The 15,107-nt window shown below is 44.7% G+C and overlaps 1 protein-coding gene across 3 annotated transcripts in view; it reads right to left on the reverse strand.

The window, feature by feature from the left end:
• Positions 1-15,107, reverse strand: part of COPZ1 (coat protein complex I subunit zeta 1) — a 17,716-nt gene continuing 2,609 nt past the window's right edge. For 2 of the 3 annotated variants that reach the window (XM_088661295.1, XM_035100004.3), the window contains exons 2-9: positions 8,986-9,054; positions 6,670-6,751; positions 5,612-5,703; positions 4,950-5,005; positions 2,800-2,877; positions 1,845-1,896; positions 1,263-1,301; positions 1-155 (exon numbers count right to left, since the gene is read on the reverse strand). In XM_088661295.1, the coding sequence (XP_088517421.1) occupies positions 108-155; positions 1,263-1,301; positions 1,845-1,896; positions 2,800-2,877; positions 4,950-5,005; positions 5,612-5,703; positions 6,670-6,751; positions 8,986-9,054 (516 nt within the window). In that variant the 3' untranslated portion in view covers positions 1-107. Of the gene's footprint in view, positions 156-1,262; positions 1,302-1,844; positions 1,897-2,799; positions 2,878-4,949; positions 5,006-5,611; positions 5,704-6,669; positions 6,752-8,985; positions 9,055-9,139; positions 10,008-15,107 lie in introns of those variants that run through there. The other variant, XM_088661294.1, reaches the window with a different exon arrangement.

Consider the following 15,107-nt stretch of genomic DNA (forward strand, 5'->3'; position numbering starts at 1 on the left):
TACATCAAAAACTGTGGTCATGTTGCATTTTGGTCAGTGCGAAACAGACAGGAAGAGGGGACAGCTGGGGACACAGTAGGTTAATGGGGGAGATCCCACGTGGCTCCTCATCGCAGTAGTGACCACTTGATCTGTTCCTTTGCTGACTGCAGCACCTGCAGACGGAAGTTGGAGGATTCAGATTTTTTTTCAGCCTGCAGGATTCAGTTGAAACACACTCTCCACGAACCCAACCCTTTTGTGGATAACAGGAAACACCTTGGTGGAAAACGCCTTAAATGCTATCTGGAAAAGGATTCATACTGCATGCACACATACAGTGGTACCTCTACTTACGAATTTAATGCGTTCCGAATGCACATTCATAAGTCGAAAAAAAATTCCCATAGGAATGCATTGGGAGAAAGAATTCGTAAGTAGAAAAAATCCTATCTAAACCGCATCCAAGATGGCGGACGGAGCTCCATTCGTAAGTAGAGTTATTCGTAAGTAGAGGTACCACTGTACAAACTTGGGGCAACAGCTGAAGCCTATGGCCTCCAAGCAGTGCTCCCCTGGCATTGCCACCACCAGCCACAGCCGTACATCCCTAAAAATGCATATTCCCCTGTGAAACCAATGGAAAGGGGCTGAGTGGCTTACTTACCCAAAAATGCAATGCCCGGTATCTAAAAGCACTAGGGGAATTTCCTATGCACTGCACTTAAGCTCAGCCCTTTCACCAACCAAGATTCTGCTTAGGCTCCCTTTGGCTTATGAGATTTAATCAACAGGTTTCCATACTTATTTCTATAGCCATAAGGACTAAGAAGATTGGGTTGCTGTTCTTTCTTTTTTTTTTTTGGCAGTCAAGAATATCAGCATATTAAATTCTACATCAGACGCCAAAAACATATTTGTGGGATGCGATAGGCAGACGTATACTCCTAGCATGCCTCCTCGATTATTATTTATTTTACTTCATAAAATTTATATACCGTTTGATTATAAAAACCTCAAGGTGATTATTAGTGTTCACCTGGCAACAAGGATAAAAAGATGAACACCAAAATAGGCCAGAATCATACTACATTATGATCAAATCAAGATCTAAATGCATGGGTAAACAGAAATGTTTTTGGCTGGCACATCAAGTTAAACAAAGTTGGTGCAATATCCCGGAAGCTTCAGGGGAAAGGGGAGAGGGAGGAGACATGCAGAAAAAGTGGCACCAAGCAGCATTTAATGAAAGGTACCCAGCTAGATCTAGGCAGAAGACATACCTGTGACACTGTCTGCTCTGTAAGAGGGACATCCTCTCCCTGAAATACAAAGGGGGGGAACCACAAATTCAATGGTGCTCAGAAAAAATAAAGCAATTGAAAACAGGCCTGACTGGCCACTGCGAGAACAGGATGCTGGACTATTTAGACCTTTAGTCTAATACAGCAAGGCTCTTCTTCTGATTCCTAAAAGACCCCCCCCCACACACACACACACACTCCTCCCTACTCTTGAGTTCCCAGCTCCTACCCAGGAGTTATGGATTGCTCAGACGACCACCCAATGCCATTTAGTCTAACCACTAATCAGATTACCACCAGCAGCCTCCTCTCCCTCCCCCCCCCATCAACCTATGCAATTTGGCTTTAAAAATATATTTTAAATAGATTTCAAATATGTTAAGGGGGGAGGGGAGAAAACAACATATACAAAAAAACCCTATACCCCTCTCCCCAACACTGCAATTGGTTGATTTCTTCTGTCAGGTTCCTGTGTCCTTCAGCTGGGACAGAGGTCAGCAGAGAGGTCATGCCTACTGAAGAGGCATTCAAGGAAGAATGAGAGAGATGGTTTTCACTTACCCGCACAGCAACTCTATGTAGTACCTGCTGGGGGTCACTCTCAAGAATCACCCTGTAAGAGATGAAGAAGCAATCACTCACTCAGCTGGGCTACGCTCCAAGAGCATTTTTTTTAAAAAAATAAAAGGATTCAAAAATATATTTTTTAGCCAAGCTATGTGAGCTCTACTTGGTGAAGAGGACAAAAGTGACATTTGCGGACCGGTGGGGAGGAGATGAAGGCACGAGGAAGAAAAGAGGGGCGATTGAAGACGCTGCCTCGTGAATGCAAAGGCTGTTTTCCCTTTTAGGGAGAGACCTCCGTGTGCGCCTCTCTCTCTCTCACACACACACACACACACACAGCCCACCTCTCACTTCCCCCCACCTTTTCCCCCTTCCATTCTATGTGCCCAGCCATGAGTTGCCTGTTGATTTCCTCTTGATGGCCAAGACAGAGAGTGAGGCAGGCAAACTGAAATTAAAACTGCAGCGAGGAAAGAGCTAAGTGCAGAGCTCTCGCAGAAAACTGACATCCCCTCCCGTCTCGTTTGCAGACCACTTGCATTCCTAGGCTTCAAAGGTTATGCATATGAAAGAGGAGATTAAGGAGATAGATAAACACAACTTCCTATTATCACCTTGCCTTAGTCCTGAAAAGTAGAAACCTTATGGTAGCCATGAGATCTGGGCATCAAAGGAAAGTACTTAACAGCTATTTGGTAAAGCCAATTGTGATCTCAGGCAGCATCTGGCTAATGCAGCAGAGAGAGAGAAACGTGATTTCTAAATAGAGAAATAAACACAGCCAATTGTACAGCATCTGTAAAATTCATATCAAAAATCATTTCCCTGTTATGATCCAGCCAAGACACCAATAAATATAAGACGGTGTCTTAAAATGTGGGAAACACGGTAACAGATGCTGCATACAGCTGCGAGAAGTCTAGAAGTTTAGGGTAGTGGCTGGACTTACCCGCCATCCACAATTTCATCCACTGCCAGGAAAAGGCCCTCCATGTTTTCCATAAGTGCTCGCTTCTCCACATTCTTCCTACAGAAGGAAAAACCAGATTCTGCTCAGTTGAGAAGCTGAGGATCTAGGTCTCATCTTACCACCCGGGGCATCTCACAACCTAGTTCATTGTCAGAGCCTTAAGCACAGACCGTACTCAGATGTGCCCCACATTTAAAAGCTTTACTGTGCAATCACAAGGATGATGAAGGGGCTGGGTGAGATGCAGTGAGGCTTTAAAAGGGATTTGGGCAAATTCCTGGAGGATAAGGAACCACAAGTGGGGAGATTGCCGTTACACTCATGTGTTGCTTGAAGGTGCCCCCCAGGTTCCCCCTGGTTGCACACCTGGCTGTGAGAACAGGATGCTGAACTAGATGGGATTTTGGACTCTAATGACTAGCAACTTGATGAGAATCTCAGGATTCTTTAATTTTGCCCTGGATACCAGGGCTTGTACCCTGAACCATGGGACACACAAAACCATACACAAAGGGCTTCCTTTAAATGGGGCATAAGCATACACATGTAGTATGCACCACTACCCACACAAAGAAATTGGCATTCTACATTAATAAAAGCCATATTCCATAACCTAAATAAATATGGACAAATATGTATTTAATACAGAAGCATGGGGGTTGGAGCTCCCTTCCAGCTCAGATTAGAATGGCCCTCTCCCCTCTTGAGCTTCAGGCACCTGACCAAGACCTTTCCTTTTCAGCAGACATTTTAAGAAATTTTTCTGTTTTTAAGACTACAGTGGTACCTCGACTTACGAACGACTCGACAACCGAATTTTTCGACTTACGAATGGGGCAAATGGCCGCACGCTTACTAATTTCTCGACATCCGAATGGAAACCACAGCGGTTTTAGATAGGGGTTTTTCGACTTACAAATTTTTAGATGGGGGTGCTTCGACTTACGAATTTTTCTGTTTCCAATGCATTCCTATGGGAAATCACGTTTCCAATGGCGTTTTTCGACTTACGAATTTTTCGACCTACGAAGGTGCCTTCGGAACGGATTAAATTCGTAAGTCGAGGCACTGCTGTAATTGTAATTGATTTTATCCATCGTATGCTTTTAGTAATTTTTATGTACACCACTTACGAGACGTCGTCAATTAAATACCTCAACAAATAAATATATAATATAGTTAAGGCAAGCAGCGCAATCATCTATTCGTTGCCAAGAATATATTCCGCTTCTGCTAGACGTGGGTTAGGAAGCCAGAAGATGTGATGTGTATATAAGGCTTTAGTTAGCCTCTAGCAGCTTCTAACCATCCCAATATTTCCCTTCTAAGGAACAAAAGCCACAATTTGGAGAGTCTTGATTCTGTGCTTTTGCTGTGCCACAACGGGCACGCCAAACACATCATCTTTATTTATGCTTTATTGGTCCAGGAGTCACACGGACAGCTGAAAAAGGGAAAAGGCACGACAGGACCCATATCCTGCACGTCTGCCTCTGCCAAGGACACCTTCTCTCTCTACTCACATGTGGCTGCCAGCTGGACCCTTTTATCTGCTCCTTATCCCGGCTTACACACCTTCCTGAATTCCCTATAACTGAAGTTGCAATCCTAAACTCACTTATATGTGGGAGTAAATCCCACCGAACTTCAATGGGCCTTTTTAATCTGTTGAAGACAAGTCTTTATTATTCTGAGTCCAATTATAAAAAAAATATTTACATCATAAAACATGATGAGATGATACTATGAGGCAGCAGTTAAATGTGTTGCCCAAATTAAATTGCCCAGGGAAAATGTCTTGATCTTTAAGTGCTGGTGCCAGCCTTTATTTCTGGGTAAACATGCACAGGATAGCACTAGGGGTCCATTTTTGAGATAGGAGGCTGAAAGCAGTCTTTCAATTGATTTTATTGTGACTTAAAACATCCAGGGGGTTGGGGGTGGAATCCAAACAATGGCATACATTTTTTATTTTATTTTTGCACTTCCAACACATTAAAAAATTAAAAAGTGTTTTTGTTCTCAGTGGTGTACCCAACCCCAAAATGCATGCATTTGAGGCACAAAAACAATTCCTGCATTTCACCCTGTGCAACCAGCTCAGCCACGACCAGAAAGCAGATTCTTACCGCAGCATCTGACTGAGCGAGTCGAAGAGACAGTTCAGCACGGCCATTAGCATTAGCTGCAAAGGAGAAGACAAAAGTTTCAGAGCAAAGGAACCACACACACACATGCACACAATCCATGCGATCGCATACACAAGTGGCTCAAGGCAAAGCTGGCTTTGGAGCAATTTGGGGGGTAATTCCTAGAGGGCAATAGCATGGCATTGATTGCCAGCACCCCCACCCACCCCAAGGACATAGAAATCCAGGCTCTTCTTGCTCTGTTGAAGTCATCCCTCTTAAAGCAGGGCTATAAATTCCATGCCCTCAAGATTCCCTTAGACTACAACTCCCATCAACCTCTCGCTATTGGCCATGCTGATGTTAGGTGGAGTCACACAACAACTGAAGGACCACCGGACCACCTCTGCCTTAAAGAATCCTGTGGGACTGGTCAACTATTTTCAGGGAGGGTGGAGGAGTTCAACAAATCTCCCTCACCTCAGCACCACAGTGGCAATCAGTGTTGCAAGCATACTTTGTGCCAGAGGAAAAAGCCAAGGATCTCCTGCAGCACAAAGATCATGACCAACATAACCTTCAGCCGGGAAGCCAGGGTAGTCGAAACCTTGCATGCATCATTTCTGCAGAAAAGCCTCTTTGCCACCTAAGGATATGCACACCTCATTTTCATAGGAACTGCCGATGACGTAGAAATACAGGTCAATGCTGCTCTTGTAAACAACTGTCAGTCCCTCTAGGAGAGCAATCTCACCTGGGTGGAGGGAGAGAGAAAAGGGATAAAATAAAATAAAATAATAAAGAAAGCAACATCCAGAATCATCACAAAATCTTTGGGCGAGTTTGCACTGCTGCAGGAAGATCTATCTGATTCGGGGGGGGGGGAGTTGCTGTTTAAATTGGACTACAATCTTGAACTAGCACCACTTGCCACATAGTGCAGACACTGCCAGCAATCATGCCCACATGCAGCACACATTTACACAAGTTAGGTGCACTCTGCCAAACATCCAAGTGCAGAATCCACTGACTGAATTGCGCTAGCTCAGCTGCACAAGCACAAATAGAACAGCTTCTTTATGAGAAGGAAAACTGAATGAAATGCCTTCTTTCAAGTGTTATCGCTGCTCCTTATGTCCTCCATGCACTCTGGAATAGGCTGGAGGAGACTGAATTCAAATGGAATGTCGTTTCTTAATTTAGAATAGAGTCAGCTTTCCCCCGATGAAGAACATTTATATTCAAAATGCATTGGGGTATGTCAAAGATCTGCTTCTTTATCAATCGTTCTTGCACCTGTCATTTTGACATCTCATCACATACTAGTGTAGATACTGCCCTCCAATTGAAGCAAAGCCACTATACTCATGGTGATACACTCAAGGAGCAGGTAAAACTTGAGCAGAACAGGTAAAACTTTTGCCACCTCCCTGCTCTGCATTTGCTGCTGCTGTCTTTGCAAGAGAGGAGAACTGCTGGACCACCCCTGGAGGAGGACTCGCATCCATACCCACCCACTGATGCTGAACCTCTGGGTAGAGTGGGGAGTTTTTTTAAAAAATGAGATAGACAAAGAAAGTCCTGTAGATGTGTCTGACTCTTCTGGGTGAAGGATTCCAGGGGGAGCCCTGTTTTAAATATCCATATACTGTATATACAGTACATGTATATATTTCAGTCCCAGATGCCTTCTTCCATCACGCTCCCCAGCAGAACCTACTATCTGTCCGGTGAGTTTTGTTGAAAATATTCTTCTCAAAGGCCTTCTGCTCCTTGACAGTGGGGTAGGTGTCATCATAGTACTGCAGGGGGAAAGAAAATAAGATTGTTACATGAGTAGCACGCGATCCAAACCACTTGTCAGGGTCAAATGCTGCTCATGTGAGCTGCACACACACAACACTCAAACATTTATTTATTAAGCTTTGTATTTTGTAAAGTTGTCTGTGCCTTTGAACAACTCCTAAGAGATCTCCTACAATACAAGAACGGCTAAGGAAAATTTGGGAAATCTTTTTCGTGACAAAACTAACCTATGAAAGAAGAGCAATAAGCAACAAAAGGGCCATATTTATATAAATTTTATCTCCCTTTAGAGGGAATAAAATAATGACCAGATAGCACTATACAATTCTTTTTCACCAATATGATCTTTTGCTCTTATCACCTCATTTTTGTGAAAGGATTCAAAAATCTAATTCTTTATCCTTCCACTTAACTTAAGCTCTTCAAGCACAGGAAAATGCTATCATGAGGCAATCCAATGTGACTACATAAGTGACAAACCAGAGGCTCTGTCTTAGCTATATAAAATATAAAAAATACATGTTGTTGTTGTTTAGTCGTTTAGTCGTGTCCGACTCTTATAGTAACCAAATTTTGCATGATGGTTCTTGAGATCAAGGAGCAGGTTTTTGTCTATGTTTGGATACAACTGGACACTGTTTCGAATAAAAATGGCATAATGAACCTTTCAAAATTGCACTGGGTTCTGGGCGCTTCTTAGAATTCCTGAGCAGCACTGAGCACAAGGCTGCTAGTCTGCCACACACACACAACTTTTAGAACAGGTAATAGTGTTTGTTTTCCATCATAACAACTCTCACAGAAAAGGCTAAAATGCAGGACACCTTCCTATTATACACAGCGGCAGAGGCAGAAGCAAAGTGTGTGTGTGGCTCAGCGGGGATTGTAACCCAGGTCCCACAGCCTCCCCCTCCAAAAAAAGTTAATTATGTCACCTGAAGGAGTGTCTCCACCCCCACCGTTCTGCCCGGACACTGAGGTCCAGCACTGAGGGCCTTCTGGCAGTTCCCTCACTGCGAGAAGCCAAGCTACAGGGAACTAGGCAGAGGGCCTTCTCGGTAGTGGCGCCTGCCCTCTGGAATGCCCTCCTACCAGATGTCAAGGAGAACGACAATTACCAGACTTTTAGAAGACATCTGAAGGCAGCCCTGTTTAGGGAAGCTTTTAATGTTTGACGGACTACTGTATTTTAATATTTTGTTGGAAGCCGCCCACAGTGGCTGGGGAAACCCAGGCAGATGGGTCGGGAATAAATTATTATTATTATTATTATTATTACTACTACTACTACTTTAGTGTGGGCTGTGGGTTAGAACAGCCTTCGCCAACCTAGATCCATCCAGTTGCTTTAGACTGCAGCCTCTGTCAGCACAACGTAACACAGATGTGCTGTCTGGAGCTGATGGGAGTTGTAGTCCAAAGCACCTGGGGGAGGGGCACCAGGCTGGCAAAGGAAACACAAATCCATCCTCTGCCAAGACAGCAGGTGGCACCATAGTGAAGAAAAAAAGTAAAACTTCTACACTTTTTTGTAAACTGGTTTTTAAAAAAACAATTAGGTGGCATCTAAATGGCATTAAATAAATAATATTTAACAATCGGACTTTTTCTGTAGACACTCATTTTGCAAGTAGGGCAATATTGCAAGCAAATGATCCTGCACTTACAAAGCTACTTCAAGGATGGCATAGAGAAATAATAATTAATAATAATAATAATAATAATAATATATTGTTTATACCCCACCCACCTGGCTGGGTTTCCCCAGCCACTCTGGGCAGCTTCGAACAAAATATTAAAATACAATAGTCTATTAAACATTAAAACCTTCCCTAAACAGGGCTGCCTTCCTGCAAGGAAGATTTTGCCCAAATAAATGGGGCCTCCAGATGTTGTTGGACTACTCCCATCAGCCAGCAGGGCCAATGGACAAGAAGAGATGAAGCTGGACCTCCGGAGGGTCACAGGTTCTCCACACTCTCACGTAAAGGAGTGCCAGGTATCAGAACTCACCGGATAGGCATCTACCAGCAAGAGTTAAAATAGATCACATGCTGTCTCAATGAGCACAGGTGACTGGACTAATGTCCTTCTTGCTCGGAAAGCAGGGGCTCAGTTAACGGTCCATTAGAGCTCCCCAGCTCTCAATGACAACTCTGCCAGGCTGCTTTGCTTGGGCCTCTTAGAGCCTTGTACCTTCCCGCTCCTTCCAGATCCCCTGAAAACTTACCTTGGCAAACAGACGGTCTCCATCGTTGTCCAAGATCAGGATGGCTTTCACAGTGTAGAGAGATGGCTCCTGCAAAGGAAAGCACAACGTCACAGGTCCATTTAAACAACACCATGTGCTGCTTCCTCCAACCGCAGCCTGACTGCTGACCTACCCAGGGGTAGGGCCACAGCTTCTGATGGGTGGCCCTAAGAGCTGTTACAAGAAGGAGGGCTGTGCATATACTATGCTCCTCCATACCAATTACTCCAGGCTGGTAGCAGTGTTTGAAATTAGGCAGGCGCCAGGCTTGTTTTGCTACTGGTGCAGGTCCAATTGCGACTACGTGGAGATTTCTGTGTGCCAAGCTGGCGACTGCAGCTTAAAAACTTCTGCTTTGCTCCATAGTTAATACCATTTTCATTTCCACTGTGTGTGTTCTTCCTTCTTGCATACTGAAACAAGTGAATTGTTGTAAGAGCAAGCTACAGTCAAGCAATTTAATTGAGATCATAGAACTGTAGTGTTGGACGAGATCCCAAGGGCCATTAAGTCCAACCCCTTGGTGAACAGATGTTCTATTGTGGCGTCCGCAACCTAGATTCAAGGTGCCATTTGGCGCCTAGCTTATATACCGGAATTTCTAACACTGCAGAGCTTGTGCCACACTCAGTGGTTCCCATGTCTGAAAATACTGAAGGCAACCCCACTACACCCAACAGCAGCCCACAATGAGCTCCAGATCAGGTATCAGCTTGTCAGAACTAGGACCATAGTCTAGGTCTAGGAGGTAGATGGCCCAAAATGCAGAGCAAATGTCGCATCCCTACCCCAAGGTAAAGGAGTGATTAAGAATGTGTTGTGTGTAAAAGGGCCACACTGCAGGAGAAAATGGGGGCCACCTCGCTGCCATGTCTGAGGCTGAATGAGATTCTGCGGCTTAGTGCTTACATAGAGGGCATGCTTCAATAGCCCCTTGGGGCAAGAGAAAGGAGCAGAAAGATATGCGGCTCCTCTGTGCTGGATGCTTGAAAGCTCTCGAGACAAAGTTCTGTGATGCACTGACTTCCACATAGCCACAGTCGGAGTGTATAACAGAACTTCACCTCAAGTGCTGCAACAGGAGCTGCAGGCTCATCTATGGAGTAGACTCTGGCAGGCGGATCCACCACTCCACAGAAACTCTACATCTGGCCACCCCCTTCCAAACTACTGACCCAGTGAGACAGCACTACACATGACTTTTCTCAAATTTTGAGACGGGTGTGTTTAACAGCCATAGGAACAGAAGGTACTCTTATCTCTGGATCACATAGACAGGACCCATCGTAAGAGCAGCCAGCCATCATTCTACTGGAGAACAGCCTGGGTCTAATGCAGAGCTTTTCATACAACAGTCTGAAGCAGGCATCCCCAAACTGCGGCCCTCCAGATGTTTTGGCCTACAACTCCCATGATCCCTAGCTAGCAGGGCCAGTGGTCGGGGAAGATCGGAATTGTAGTCCAAAACATCTGGAGGGCCGAAGTTTGGGGATGCCTGGTCTGAAGGATCCAGGAATTCCTCAGAGATCAGCAATGGCAGCCAAGCATCCCTGAATGACAGCTCACCCACCACTACCTAAATTATCTCCTGCCATTCAGACCTGCTCTAGGGTGCACTCTCAGTTCATGCAATGGTGAGGCCCAACAGGACTGGCCAGCACTCTGCACGGAATTGAGTGCACACCTTGAAACTCTTCCCAGAATCATTTGCAAGAAGCAAGAGCTCTTTGGTGACCAATACTGAAGCACGTTGCCCACCAGGTGAGTCCATTCGAAGAGGGATCTGTGAAGCTACACAGCATGAAAACCACTGCTCTCAAGGTCTCCATTTTACAAAGGGGGTCTCACTGTTCCAACAGAAATTGCATGCTTCACACCGTACAAAGGAAGAGAAGAAAACAGACCAGGTCTTCCTCTGTCTCTGACAGAGAATGACTCATCCATTATCATGTGGACGATAATGTAGACAAATTTAGAATCTCCTTCTGTTGCCTTCGTCCTTATCCGCATACACACATACATAAATTTGCCTGGCAAACTTTGCAGGCAGGCAGATGTGCAGAGGGAAATTTCCTATCATATTTCACCAGTCCCCTGGGCAATGCGTTTTACAGCACAAATCCTTGCTTTGCAGTAAGAATAGGGGGTCAAAACTCTCCCCCCCCCAAATGAAGGCCTGTGAAAATTGTAAGTGCAACATGTCAATGCCCCAAAGCTAAGCAGACAATTTGCTATACAAATACTGTCAGAGGAATACCCCATCCCTGACCTAGATTGAATGAGACGGGCAAAAGCCACACATCTCCTTCCTGCCTTGCTTCCGAAGAGTAAGAATAGATGCTTACCATACAAGCATCGGAGGAGAATTTATACATCTCTCTGCCAGAGAGACAAGCTTCTACTGGAGAGGCAGCTAATAAACACACATTTTAAATCTATAATGAGCGCTGACTGGAAGGCCAGAAGCGGCATAAATTCCTCTCTGGAGGCTTCCAGTTCAAGCCAAGGGCTGCCTCGAGCAATCAACCATTAAAACAAGACGTTAAGAGTTACGGCACAGTTTATTCTGATCATTTAATTCTGAAGTTTCAATAAATTAAACTTCAATCAATTAAACTAGGTGTGCAACGGCCCAGATGGTCAGCACGATAGCAGCAGCATTGCCATAAAGATTTTACAGCTGCCAGGACCTCGCGGAAGGGGAGCATTTGGCGAGGGAGAGGAGACGGCAAGAAATATGTCCGACCGTGCTGGGTTTTATCTGCAAGAGGCAATTGGGAGAGCCACGCGGAGGAGACAGGGCTATTCCTATCGGGCGGCCTAGGGAATGCACAGCTCTCAAGCCAAGCCAAGGCATTTCCTCCAAAGAGAGAGAGCATATTGCAAGGGTCCTGCTACCCCAAATCACACCACACCAAACCTAGCAATAGTCACGTGCTGCGCAGCAAAATGGCATCCGGTGTCTTTGCCAATGCAGTTGTGCTGCTGAACTTAAAAAGAAATACAAATCCCAAATCCTCTCCTTAGCAGGCGCTGGCACTGGCAGTTTTTTAAAAACTGGATATCCCAGTTGCAGTTCACTGGAGTCAGAAAAGGTTTTGCTTTTCACCTTCCAGAAGCTGTGGAACTCCCAACTCCCATCACCCCTGACCACACTCTGATGGGAATTGGAGTCTAACAAGATAGGGCCAGAGGTTCCTCAACCCAGCGTCAGCATATCTCCCACTCCTCCAAGAGCATCACAAATAAATGACTCCTCCACCCGTCCCGTCCCCCAAAAGACTGAGGATGGAGTTTGCGTCACATTCAGGATCTAATCGATCAGGAATGAGGAGTTTTCTCCCAATTGACTCTGGTCTTCTGTGTAGTTTTTATCTGAAGGGAAGAGCGGGCTGGGCAGGGAAGAAAACTATTTAAGCCAATGTTCAAAAGGCAATTTGATGTACTGTGCCTTGCAGCTCAGTCCCATGTATTTACTCCAGCGTTTCTCAACCGCTGTTCCGTGGCACACTAGTGTGCCGCGAGACGCTGGCTGGTGTGCCGCGATGTGCGACGACGAGAAGGGCGATTTGCATTGTCACGTGCCTGGCGGCCGCCAATATACATCACTGACCCGCCGGAAAGGAAGCCGGCCGGGTCACGACGCGGGGCGAGCGCAGCTCTCAACAGCCACCACCACGGGAGGGTGGTTTTAGACAAACTTAAAGAAGCTGGCTGGATGAGCTCAACCTGAAACTTGCTGAGCAAAGGATTGTGCTGGCAGAGAAATCAGCGGCTTGTGAAGCCTTATTACAGGAGATTGCAACCAACACAGCAATTGGCAAGTGTTTCTTACAGTCATAATTATATAGTCAATATAGGGCGGCACAGTTAATTTTTTAACATTTTTAATGGTGGTGTGCCTCGTGATTTTTTTCATGGAACAAGTGTGCCTTGGCCCAAAAAAGGTTGAGAAACACTGATTTACTCAGACGTCAGCCCCATTGAGTTCAAAAGGCTTTCTTCAAAATACAGTAAGTGTGCATTGCACATGCTACAAAATGCAGCGCTTCCTATAAGTGGACAGCTATCATCACATAGATTCACAATGGCCCCAACTAGCAACACAGAGACACCGTATGAGCCTGCTATTAAAGCCTCCTCTACTGCACTTTAAAAAAATTTAAAAGCCCATGTAAAGTTAGTCAAGTTTCCTCATGTGCAACACAAAACTCTATGGGCAGTCCTTTTAAAATGGGCCACGTTCTTCAGATTCTGGCCTATTTTCACTAAAGTGTCAAACCTTTGTCTGTGCTGTAGTTTCATACCAAAGGTCCAGACCCCACCTGACTAAATATTCCTACAGCCACACAAAAGTTCCTTCCTCCTAATAAAGCCGAGATGACCAGGTGAATAGTTGTATAACAAAGCCTTTACCCCCAACATCTATTATTATTATTATTATTATTATTATTATTATTATTATTATGATTTTATTTAACAAAATGTATATATCACTTGATTGTAATAAAACCTCGAAGCAATTTACCAAAAAAATTAAAATGATCAATAAAAACAATCTATAGCAGCAAAAGTTTAAAGCATGTCAACAGCTACATGTCTGGATAGGCTGACCTAAAGAAAAATAGTTACAGGTAGGTAGGCATGTTGGTCTGACGCAGTCAAAACAAGATAAAAAAAATCCTTCCAGTAGCACCTTAGAGACCAACTAAGTTTGTAATAGGTATGAGCTTTCGTGTGCTACTGGAAGGACTTTATTATTTTGTTCTAAAGAAAAATGTTCTAGGTGCTGAAAAAAGTGCAGGGGAGGTCAATAGGCAGGGAGTTCCAAAGTGTAGGTGCTGCCTATATTGGCCAATTTCTCACCACTGCAGAACAAGTACTATGTGGCACCTGAACAATGCTAGTTCTGGTTTTCCACCATACTAATTTCCTATTGGCAAGGACCTTTCTTTCATGAGGAAGCTTTTGTGTGCAGTCTGAAGTGGAACACTCCACTCACTAACTACCTCAGTGAGAACTAGGCCAAGGCTTTTTGCAGGTCCAATCTAAACTTCAGTATAAATACAACTAGCTCTCGGACCACTCTACAACAATGTCTCAGCATTATGTCTGAGATTCCACAGCCCTGTTAAACTGGAATCAGCTATAACGATCCTCAATCCTCTTCACAGATTTTTGTGAGGATGAACCAGAATAATAATAATTATTATTATTATTTATTATTTATACCCCACGCTTCTGGCCGGGTTCCCCCAGCCACTCTGGGCGGCTTCCAACAAAATATTAAAATACAGAAATCCATCAAACATTAAAAGCTTCCCTAAACAGGGCTGCCTTAAGATGCCTTCTAAAGGTCTGGTAATTGTTGTTCTCTTTGACCTCTGGTGAGAGGGCATTCCACAGGGTGGGTGCCACTACCGAGAAGGCCCTCTCCCTGTAACTTGGCTTCTTGTAGTGAGGGAACCGCCAGAAGGCCCTCGGCGCTGGATCTCAGTGTGCGGGCAGAACGATGGGGGTGGAGACGCTCCTTCAGGTATACTGGACCGAGGCCGTTTAGGGCTTTAAAGGTCAGCACCAACACTTTGAATTATGCTCTTAAGGATTGTGGCAGGCAAGGATGAGCAGAAACAGAAATTAATAAAAATGATAAATTTGGATGGCGGCCCTCAGCTAAACAGCAGTAGGAAACAGATTCTCACGGGGGCAAATGTTGTTTATTTGTGCTTCATTTCTGTTTGTTGCATTAATTCAGCTCAGTCATCCAACATTCAGGACTACAACTCCCATCCCCCCTGACCATTGGGCCACACTGACTAGGGATTTTGGAAATTGGAGTTCAAGAACCTCTGGAGGGTACAGTTGGGGAAGACTGCACTAGGTGCTTTGCCTTTCCTCCAAGGAGCTTAATTAACAATACATGAAGTTTTCCCCATTTTTTCCTCCCAGCAAGATAGGTTAGGCTGTGAGTGGCTCACCCAAGGTCCCTGCTAAGGAAACTCAACAACTGCCAGTAGCACATTTGACCTCTGTTTACTTGTATCACTGTTATGACCCGATACAATAAAGGTATTTTTCTTTCTTCTTATTTTGCATTGCTT

Source organism: Zootoca vivipara, chromosome 2 (assembly GCF_965207765.1).
Source record: "Zootoca vivipara chromosome 2, rZooViv2.hap1.1, whole genome shotgun sequence".
Lineage (NCBI taxonomy): Eukaryota > Metazoa > Chordata > Lepidosauria > Squamata > Lacertidae > Zootoca > Zootoca vivipara.